Below are 12060 nucleotides of genomic sequence, written 5' to 3'. Positions count from 1 at the left end.
CTTAGGAAGACTCTAAAAAATATGTTGAATACGCAATTATTTTTATTACTTTTTCGTGCATATTCATTTGTTTTAAAATAGTGTTTTGTCTGAAGTCGGTTTTTCTTTTTGTTAAAATTTTTATTTATTTTTTGATTTTAAGTGAAGCTGATGTTGACTAACTATTTTTTTTTAATATGGATAGATTAAGCGTTCCGTTTAAATGAGTCAGTAACTACTTCGAGGACAATTTCAAAGGAAACTTGCGAATAAAGCAAAAATAGACTTTCGAAAATGCGGATTTAATACGTCACGCGGCGTAAACTACAAGGATCGCTCGAAAGAGCTGTAATCGAACTAAGCAAAAAAACTTTGAAAAAGACCAACTATATTTCGTACATCATATGACATCACATCACATACACAAAATTTGATTAAAGATAGTAAGAAATTCTGCCCCATATCGCACCCTAACTGCGAGCCGTATAGGTGTTCCATCACTACATAGTATAAAACAAAGACGCTTTCTCTGTCCCTATATCTTTAAATCTACGCAACGGATTTTGATGCGGTTTTTTTCAAAAGATAGTGTGATTCAAGGGGAAGGTTTGTGTATATAATACATGGACAATATAGAAAAGAAACACTGATAATTTTAGAAGTTTGCGATGTGATGTCGTAAATAAACAAATTCTGTAGTATTTTTTGGTATCAGTATTGCACCCGTGCGAAGCCGGGGTGGGTAGCTAGTTAATTAAAATATTCGACTATGATAATTACATAAACATAACCACATTACGGAAGTTGACTCAAATATCCAAATAACCTATAAATAAAAGATTCGACTGAGTATCGTTAACGTGCTCCTCAGAATTGTTCCGTTCCCTTCAGTTCCGTTACTTTGTCATGGATCCTGTGCTCAGAACCTTACCAAACTTTCACCAAATTACCCTTGAAGTATATATTTTATAATAAAAAAAGAATTATCAAAATTAATTAACGTGATTTTCAGTTATTCACCTATTTGTCGCGCATATACATAATGCAAATTTAAGAGTTATGTCGTTTTCATATGGATACCATCATCGGAAAAAAAAAAAAAAAAAATGGGACCCCACGGGAAGCACCACCTTTCAAACAAAAAAAAAATTTCAAAATCGGTCCACCCAGTGAAAAGTTATGAGGTAACAAACATAAAAAAAAAAAAAAAAATAAATACAGACGAATTGATAACCTCCTCCTTTTGGAAGTCGGTTGAAAAGAGCTACAAAAGTGTTGCGATAACTAACGGTGACTCTTTAAAGTAGTAAAAAAAGTATAAGTAAGTAAGTAACAGTGCCTTCCTGTCCCAACTGTCTGTCACAACTGGGCTAAAACCTCTTTTTCCATTTCAGGAAAAGTTAAAAAAAATTCTTTTTAAAATTTAATAAGAGTATATTTTGTTGCATAACAGCTCCGACGTTAGTTAACGAGAAAAGAAATCAATGTTTCAACTTGTATTTGAACAAGTTAATAATTATGAACAATGGCTGCGAACTTATGCTTGAGAAGAAATAACGAACATTAACCAGGACAAACAGACAGGCAGACAGACAGACAAAAATTGTAAATAATGTTTTTTTTTGTTATTATATGTACTGAGAATTTATTTATGCATTTAGTAAAAAGTGGTTATTTTAATATTACACACAGAATTCCTAAATTTTTTTTATATGTAATAAATAATATGCTTGATTCTCTCGGATAACTGGGAGCCCATAAATGTAATGTTGATGTTATTGTAAAACTCACTGCTCAGGGCCTTACAACAACATCTCATTATAAATTGGTATATCCATATAGTCCAATTCGTTAATTAGGGATGTTTAATTAAAAAACTGTATTTAAATAAAAATTGATTTTCTAATTACTTTATTTCAGTCTTACGATTCATAAATATAATTTACGTAATGACTTGCTTGTGTTTCGTTTCAACCAATCTAGTGATTGCGTCAAAGAGGCTAAAAGGACAGAGGTCAAGGTATTTATCGCAGTCGCCTCTTAGTCCATCCAACTCTGCTTTGTAATATTCTTCATTTAAGCCTTCCTCTTTAGATGTTGATGGCCTTAAAATAAGAAAAAGTTACCAAATATAATTATAAAGATTAAAAATGATTCCCTTAAAATACAATAAACATTCCTGATGAAGATTTGAAACCACATTGCCTAATAGAAGTTTTTAAAACATGCTTAAATTATAATGAATACATTTCTTATTAAGATCAAAACAACCTATCTATATATTTTTTAATAATAATAAAATAAATAATATAGGGGCAAACGAGCCCATGATGGAAAGTGATTACCACCACCCATGGACATCTGCAACACCAGGGGGCTTGCAGGCGTTGTCGGCTTTTAAGGAAGGAGTATACTCTTTTCTTGAGTTCCCAAGTCGTATTGGTTCGGAAAAATCGCCGGCGTAAGCTAGTTCCACAGAATGGTTGTGCAAGGTATAAAACGTCTTAAAAATCATGCTATTGTGGATTTTATGACATCGAGGTGGTGAGGGTGAAATTTCGAGATGTCCGAGAGTAAAATTCAGCAGTCGGAGTTAATTCGAACAATTCCTTGAAACATTCTCCGTCAAAAATTCAGTAGAAGATGCAGAGTGATCCAACATCTCTATGCAAAAGCTTGATCGTCGATAATTCGATTTACTAGATACTATATTTAGATACTTACGTAAAAATAATATGCAATATGTGTCCCAGAAATCCATTGTGATACAGCGGCGTCTCAGCGGCCTCACAGATGTTGCGAAGCATACATTCTTTGCCTTTCATACCATGCCTGAAAATAACAATAATTTTCTTGTTAAATGAAGTCAATGAAATTTCACTAGACACGTTCTATGATATGATTTATATTTTTGATAATTTTATTGACTTAGCAGTAAAATAAAAACAGTTTTTATTCTATGGTGGTCTATTTTATTAGAGAACTAGCTGTGCCCGTGACGTCGTGCGCGATACATCATTCATCATCATCATTTCAGCCGAACTGGATATAGGCCTCCCCCAAAGATCGCCACAACGCCCGGTCTTTCACAACGTTCGGTCGTGCCCAATTGGTTCAACAAAAATATATGTATATATTTGTAGCCTAAGTTACACCTTATTACATCAGCTAAAATGGTAAAATATATGCTAAGTGGGCGCCAACAACTCACATCGATTTTTATTTTTTTATTCTACTGCCTGAAAAATAAACGAAATTGGGACCCGACCAGACCAGACCAGACAGACAGAGAATTAAGGAATGATTAAAATTTATTTCGGCAGTAACGACATCCTACCAGGTAGCATTTTCCCGCCCACTTATCTATTTCATAAAAAATAGTAAAGTAAAATAAGCACTTGTGGCATAATTTCTATGAAATTAGACACATGCAAGTTTCCTCGCGATGTTTTCCTTCACGAGATGAATTATAAACACAAATTAAACACACACACACACACACATATATATATATATATATATATATATAGTAGTGCTTTCCTGGGTTTGAACCTGAAATAATCGATTAAGATGCAAGTGTTCTAACCACTGAGCCATCGCAGCTCCATAAAACATAATTTATCAAAAATTACTTCAAAATTAGAAACAGCCCGTGAACTAAAAACAAACATATATATGTCTATAATACTAATCGACCAATTTTTGTGTAACTTACACTCCTATGAAGTGTACCTAAATGATATTAAAAATGATAATTTAAATACGATTTTTAGTTTTCGAGAAATTCTTGGACAAACATACAAACACTTACGAAATTATATACTCAAATATAATTAAATTCTAATAATGTTACATATATGTCGAGCTGATAACCTCCTTTTTTATAAGTCGGTTGAAAAGGGATATCACGATCGCCCAGATCAAAACCTACAACGGATACAAGGAAACTTTTTGTTAAATATCAGTAGATACTCTTTTAATAGAATTGTTTATAGAACCGGAAAGTACGAGAAAGTTGACAGTAGCTCTATTTATTTTTACAGCGTCGAATATGTATAATACACCAGTTCATTGTATCATTATTATTTGTATTTGTTTATGATCCGTGGTATGGGTGACGGGGATGACTCTATGATATCTTCAGATAAGCACCGCAGTATTTAAATTTAATAGTTTTATTTGTGTTCATATTTAATTTCGTGCTATGTAGCGACGGAAAACGATTTGAGGAAACCTGCACGTGTCTAATTTTAATGAACTTCTGCCGCCTGTTTATCTATGTGCGTGGTAGAATTAGTTCAAACCTTCAAAAATGGACAAGGCCTTAGCCCCACAATAGGACACTTTTTTCAACCGACTTCAAAAAAGGTTATCAATTCGACTGTATTTTTTTTTAAATCTCAATATAAAAATAATACTTGTATGACTTGGAAAAATTCTATCCAGAATGGTCCACTTTTGTGGAATAATTTTAAAGGTTTCGTATAATTTTATCCTAATATTTAAGAAAAGCAGAAAAGTCTGACTTAAATATATACAATGAGTGGGCTCAGTAACAGAACTCATCTCATATATGGTGGTAGAGCTTTGTGCAATCGCGTCTAGGTATGTACCACCCAGTCATCTCATATGCTACTACCAAACAGTGATACTTTATATTGATGTGTTTCAGCTTGAACACAGAATAAACCAGTCAACCTACTGACACATGGGACAAAAATGGAATAGGCCTTAGCCCCATAGCAGGACACTTACTGACTGATACTTTACAGGCTAATAACATATTAAAGATTCATCATTATCATCAAAGATTCTTTAGAATAAACATAACGCTAAATACTGTTATGCAGTATTTTACAAGATATTTCAATAGAGGACATTTAAATTTTTTATTAAAGCTTGTACGGATAGAAAGATCCATTGATTCGATAGTGTTTACTTTAAAATAATTACCTATTCGATTTGGTGGGGTAGTTTTATAAATTCGTAGATACTACGGCCAGTTATAGTCTGTACAATCTAATCAAAATATACTTTATTCAAGTAGAATATCTACTTGATTCTACTTTTACACGATTAAATTAAATTCAAAGCGACCGCCGGTTCGTATTGTAGATTCTAGCGAGAACCGACAAGACTTCCTTTCCGACAACCGTTTGTGTTAGTACGTATTATTGAAATCAGCCCCGTCCTTTGTTTATGTAAACGTTGAATGAAGAGTTACAGTTAATTGCTTCCGGATATTTCCTGGAAGCGCTTTATTTCTAGGAATTATATAAATGGATTAGTATATAATAGGGTTGTATACAATTAGAATTGATTTAATTTATATACATATGTATATGAGTATACAAACAGAGTATAATTTGAAATTAGTAAAGTGTTATGCCTTTTTACACTATTATTTATTACATAGTGTAAAACAAAGTCGCTTACTGTCTTTTCCTATATAAAATTACGCAACGGATTTCTATGCGGTTTTTTTAATAGATAGAACGATTCTAGAGGAAGGTTTTTGTATGTAATACATAGAAAATATAGCAAAGAAACTCTGATAATTTTAGAAGTTTCTAATGCGATGTTGTAAATAAACAAATTGTGCAGTATATTTAGTACCTGTATTGTACCCGTGCGAAGCAAAGGGCGGGGTAGGTAAAGGGAAAATTATTAAATACAACATGGATACAGCCTAAATAAAAGAGACGTAAATTTTGGCGATATTATCACTACATAGCGGTCTCTTCCAAGCAATCAATGCTGTTAGTATAGGTCATGGAATGTGAGTTGGGTGGTGCTGTAATAATAAATAAAACAGTAGTAGTATTAGTAGTGGTAGTAGTAGTTCTTACTTACTCTTTAAACTTGGTTTCGAGGACCGTGTAAGCCATCTCTCTGGTGATACTGCGAGTATGACGCGCTGTCACTACCTGTTAATAAAATCATGGAATATGTTTAATGATATATTAACAAATTCATTTATATATTTTACATATATGTATGTCTATGTAATGTCATATATGTCATTGATGTGTGCAGTTACACTGGCTTATTCAGCGTTCACGCTGAAACACAACAATATAAAGTACCGCTACAAGCTACCGCCAAACAGCAATCTGTTTGGCGGTAGCATGAAATGAATTTACATTTTTTGAGGTGGTACATACCTAGACGCGTTTGCACAAAGCTGTACCACCATATATGAGTACTGATACCGCACCGACTCATTCATAATAAGTTAAACTTCCTGTTTTTTTTTAAATAAATTAATGAAATAAATTTATTAATTTATACATTTTTTAAGCAGTAACATCGATGAATGACGTTATGTCGTTATTAATAACGTTACGTTTTTTAAAATAATATGCACAACGAATATGAAAAGCTGGAATTTCAACAATTTCTATATAAATCAACTTACTGGTAAGTTCGGAAATATTACTTCATCCAGCTCGGTAATGTTTGTGACGACAGCATAATTAGACTCGAAGTTGTAAGACACGAACACGTTCTTGTCTGGAATGTCGAGAGGTACAGCTATTGCAATGAATGTCTGGAATGGAAAGAATTAATGAAATTAATTTAGTGCTCTTAGCCGAGATAATTCAACAATGATTTCTTGTTAAAACATTTATTACATCTATTGAACATTCTTTTGTTTTTTAAAACGTAGCCAGACAGAAACGATCTGATGGTGAAAGAATTTCATAAATTAAAATTAACACCGTATAAGACTTAATTATAATGTATTGCATTTTATTAAATGTTATAAATTACTTATTACTATCTGTATAAAAAACTTAGTCTTTGTTTATTAAAAATTATAATATAATATTTTTAATCTGGTAACACGATTGACAGATAGTCGTCATGGCGGGAAAATTGAATTTCGAATGTGTATTTGTAACCACATATCGAGTGAAAAATTATTTAAAATTCTGATAAAACTATATAAGAAAATCCAATAAACATTGTTTTTATTTCTAAGTTAACACTAAGTTCTTAAAAATATGAGATAAAAAATCAACTATGACTCTCACTGATTATGTCTGACTAATAAATGCCTGCAAATTACTTTATCATCTCTCAAAGTGGAACATCATATAAAAAATAAGTCTTAATCTTTTCTGTAACAACAAACTATAACAATAAACTACTTTAATTACAATCACAGTCAATTTTTCAATTGAATTGTATGAGCAGATATGGGATGATGAAACTCATTATTTTTTTTTACATTTCAAAATTGGAAACTGCCCATATATATTAGTATTTCAAGAAACATTAATATACTAAGACTTTATTCAAAGTAAACAATCAATTAATCTGAGATGACACAATGGTTAGAACGCGTGCATCTTAACCGATGATTGCAGGTTCAAATCCAGGCAAGTACTACTATATATATCTGCTTAATTTGTGTATAAAATTCATCTCGTGCTCGGTGGCGAAGGAAAACATCGTGAGCAAAACTGCATTGTCTAATTTCATCAAAATTCTGCCACATGTTCATTCCACCTACCCGCATTGGAACAGCGTGGTGGAATATGTTCCAAACCCTCTTCTTAATGGAAGAGGTGGCTTTAACCCAAAAATCGGAAATTTACAGGCTGTTATTTTACATTATTAATTTTAATCAATTAAATTAGATAAGGAATGTTTTGTTACTACTTTAATTTCGATTAAAATGTTTGAAACTTTTAATACTTGTAACGATTCAAATTTACGTTACGATTTTGTGGTACATTAAAATTTACCTTCTGAATCTTTGTTCGATGGCCATTGGAAGATAATGACGTGATCAGGGACCAATCACAAAGCAGTAACGGTTTATTCATTTATTATATTTAAATATTGAAATCTAATTCGTATCTCTATAATGAATATAAATTGCAATTATCTTATCAGAGATCCTAATTACTCTTTCTATTATTCTCGAATGGAAAAACTTCATTAAGGTGCTGCAGGGCTATTCTGTAAAAACTCACTCCATACTCTACCTATTACTAGGCAGACTTATTATATAGTAATCCTATTTTGATGAGCGTGTAGCGTGACTCTTATGTTTTAATCATTGTAGTCAATGTCGCATATTACCTTCTGACTTTATAGATGTCACTTTTTTTTAGAAAACTTTTGTAATAATTTTTTTTGTAATTATATCTTACCCCGTATAAACTCGTTGGTGGAAATATAAGGCCGCGTTTCATTACGTCATGACTTTCTGAGGAAGACACCAACACGAGCCTGGAAAAAATAATTAATTAATTGAATTAAATAGTTGCAATTTTGAAAATTGCAGTCGCTTATAATTCAGTCGTACACTATTGGGTAACTAACTTAAATAAACATTTTCTAGAGAGGCGAGGATACCTCGTCTAGCAGTGGAATGGTTCTGTAGTCTATTTTTATATAAAATAGGATTATTTATTAGGATTATTATAATACAGTGCAACCTCGATATAATAAATCAGAAGGGAATAAGTTAATATTCGTTATATCAAGTAATTCGTAAAACTGAGGTTTGTTATGTTGAGGTTAGGTTGTTCTAAAATTCGTTATAGAGAAAAAAAATGGTTTTATTCGTAATAATCGAGGAAATCGTTACATTGAGGTACGTTATATTAAGGTTCGTTGTATAAAGCCAGATCATATATCATTGTCCATAGATATTTGGGTCGTAAGTCAATGTTACGTCTCTTGTGACTGTAGTTATTACTAACTATGTTTTGGTCAGAGTAAATAATAAATATAAATACGAGACAACATCACATACATTACTCTGATCCCAATCTAAGTAGCTGAAGCACTTGTGTTATGGAAATCAGAAGTAACGACGTTACCACAAACACCCAGAGCCAAGACAACAAAGAAAACTAATGTTAAACTACATCGACTCGGCCAGGAATTGAACCCGGGACATCGGAGTGGCATACCCATGAAAACAGTATACACACTACTCGACCACGGAGGTCGTCCTCAGAGAGTAAACAATCTCATTTCAGATCAGCCAACGTTAACGATATACTAGTACACGAATGTACTTTATAATTAATCACAAGCGTACTTTTTACCGGGTGTGTACTCTTTTAGATTTTGGTACGAATCAAATCAAATCAAATCAAAATAAACTTTATTCAAATAGGCTTTTACAAGTACTTTTGAATCGTTATTTTACAATTAAGTGAAGCTACCACCGGTTCGGAAAGTAGATTCTACCGAGAAGAACCGGCAAGAAACTCACTAGTTACTCTTTTTTAACATTTAAAAAATATAAAGTCATGTTAATTAAATACAATTATTTAAATTAATATATCCTCCTTGGAAGTCAACAGGTAAAAAACTTTAACGTCGGTTTTTGGGCGGCGGAACGTACTGGCTGTCACTAAGATTTTATCGACAAAAAAACAATATGAATAATAACTCTTTATCGGTCTCCCATTCAAAATATATATATGACAATAAGAAAATAAGAAAATGGTTACCATTTATGTAATACGTGGATCAGCCAAGTATTTATGGAAAAGGCTGAAAAGAATATTAAAAGCGAATCTAAAATAATAAAAATAAAATGAACGAGGAAAGTTTTAGCGTAAAATAAATAAAATATCCCGACTAATATTATTGTTAAGGAGAAAAATATATAAGATACGAAATATGAGCGTCTTTGAGGAGGGAAAGGGGATTTAAAATTAAAATGAAGTTTGCGTTCAACGGTTTGAGGTTTAAGAAATGTTTGCTTCCTTATATAATGGGTTTTGTATTCTGGTTTATTTTATGGATTATACTAGAAGTTTTTTTGTATATAATGTAACTATGTATAAAAAATTGTAATTATATTTAGCTTGTCTAGCTCACGTTTTGTAAACCAAAAGCCTTCCTTCTATTAAGTAGTGCTCAAATAACTCAATGCAGCAATTTGGTGCAGTGGTTATATAAGACAAGCTGTCTATACTATTTTCTAAGCTAAGCCTGCTTTCTACCATAGCCTAAGATGTATTAAAAAAAAACACATTTTAAAATAAGAATATACAATACAGATATCATTGCATTTGAATCTGATAAATTCAAACATGTAAAATTGGTTCTAATTTCAAATTACTTACATTACTAGTAATAGTTCATTCCACGCCATATTTTCGAATATCACAACACTGATATTTGAACACTTAAATATTTAAATTTGGAACGATCCAATATTTTAAAATAAAGTGAAAACTCGACGTAAAAACTTGCTTTATTATTACGGCATAGTTTGAGAATGTATTTCAAACAGTCGTATCTAATGGATATTTATGTTAAGATCTTCGACTTCCAAGGTACATTTAGAAAAAAAATATATAAATTAATTTAAGATTTATCTGCGATTCCAATTTCAAAAATCACTTTAAAACTTTTTTACTATTTATTATTCAAGTATCAATTAAATGAATATTAATAATTATCTACACATTTCTTTTTGTATATCGTTCTTTTTTCAAATTCACGTTACTATTATTATTAATAAAAAATGTAAATATTATATATATCAATTATCACTATTACTTATTTAAATATGGTTCTGTGTATACAACGCGACAAATATTACGACTAGTATAAGAAATACGTGTAGTTTCCACAATACCGCACCAAAGGTCTTATTATACCGTTATATGACCTGAGGTCGTTAAAAGCGCTAATTTTAGGTGACAATGAGTCGACCGAGTTGAAACGACTCCATGATAATTGTACTAAAATCATGAATCGTGTCCCAACTTATAAAAAGTGTGAAGAAATTCCTAAAATTCTTGTAATATTTGAAAGTAACTGCTAATATTTAAAACAAGCGATTAAAATTACATCAAAATGTTATTCTAGTTCATTTCATTTGTGAAAAAGAGAAAGTAGTAAAGTGCGACACAACTTATATGTCGCATCGGCAATTTTTTTAAAACCGATCACATCCGAATTAAGTACGCTATCCCGAATTATCAATATTTATTACTTATGCGGATATGATCTTTACACAAACGTAATTACTTGTAATATCATATGACCTATATTTGTCAATTTGACACGTCGATTTACATGCACTTATTTTCTCGGGTTAAACTGACGCGAGAATCTATAGCGACGAATAGCGTCAAATGGCGCGTTTGGGAGCTAATTCCATTGGTTGTATAAATCGGCAGTAATCGGTTTTATTGAATTCAAACAAGAATATCTAGTTAAAAGTAATTTATTTAAACGATATAATAAACATTCATATTTATAGATTGGGGGAATCAATCCACCTACCCGTGACCACGAACGCTGTAAAGTGCTCGAAACGTCGGGATGTTAAAAATAATTAATATACGCGATTCAAATCCGTTATAGCTAGTTTTATTTTAATGTGTAATCGCGAAAATTTAAGACAACATTGAATTTCCCTTTTTCACCTTTCAAGCTTCTTACAAAATAGGGCCTCTTTGAATACCTTCGGTATACTTACAAGCACGATTCATACATTTGTATATTTTTTTTTAAAATAAAGATATAGTAAAACAAGTATATACATTGACTAGCCTTGGCTGTGTGTCCATATAAAAATATGAGACACGTTGGAAATTGGTGAAAATAGAATAATATTGACTATAAAATCGAAGCTGTATTAGATTGACCTCACAAGAATAGATATCGAAGGGGTAAATGAATTAATACTTTACTTGCCTCTAGCTCATCGATTTTATCGTTAAAGTTTTTCATGTAAATCTTTTAATTGCCATTTTAATATATTAGTAAAGTAACAGACTCTAAATGTCTCACTGCTGTGCTAAGACCTCCTCTCTCATTAAGGGTTTGGAACATATTATACCACGCTGTTCCAATGCGGGTTGGTGGAATGCACATGTGGCAGAATTTCGATGAAATTAGACACATGCAGGTGTCCTCACGATTTTTTCCTTCACCGCTGAGGACGAGACGATTTATAAACACAAATTAAGCACATATACATATATAGTAAGTAACTATTTGTAATAGAAATAGTATAAAATTTACCCAAAGTATAATTCAAAAATCTCACGAATCACTAATTTAAAAGGGTATTTAAAATAGGTAAAG

The 12060-nt window shown here is 31.6% G+C and overlaps 1 protein-coding gene across 1 annotated transcript; it reads right to left on the bottom strand.

The window, feature by feature from the left end:
• Window positions 1–1921: 1921 nt before the first annotated feature.
• Window positions 1922–8186, bottom strand: LOC124534958. The gene is made up of 5 exons (XM_047110994.1): window positions 8145–8186; window positions 6398–6529; window positions 5833–5906; window positions 2704–2811; window positions 1922–2084 (listed from the first exon to the last, which is right to left on the bottom strand). Exons 1-5 carry the CDS (start codon window positions 8184–8186, stop codon window positions 1922–1924), a joined length of 519 nt encoding a protein of 172 aa, XP_046966950.1.
• Between the last annotated feature and the right edge of the window lie 3874 nt (window positions 8187–12060).

Source organism: Vanessa cardui, chromosome 13 (genome assembly GCF_905220365.1).
Source record: "Vanessa cardui chromosome 13, ilVanCard2.1, whole genome shotgun sequence".
Taxonomy (NCBI): Eukaryota; Metazoa; Arthropoda; class Insecta; order Lepidoptera; family Nymphalidae; genus Vanessa; species Vanessa cardui.
This window is presented reverse-complemented; position numbering and strand designations above follow the sequence as displayed.

Bases quoted from the DNA above. Each gene is read 5' to 3' on its own strand.
- LOC124534958 (XM_047110994.1), bottom strand. From the start codon at position 8,186: ATGAAACGCGGCCTTATATTTCCACCAACGAGTTTATACGGG. The intron at 2,812-5,832 runs GTAAGTAAGAAC...TGTTATTTTCAG, and splicing joins CTCGAAACCAAGTTTAAAGA to GCATGGTATGAAAGGCAAAG. The intron at 2,085-2,703 runs GTAAGTATCTAA...TCTTATTTTAAG, and splicing joins ATATTGCATATTATTTTTAC to GCCATCAACATCTAAAGAGG.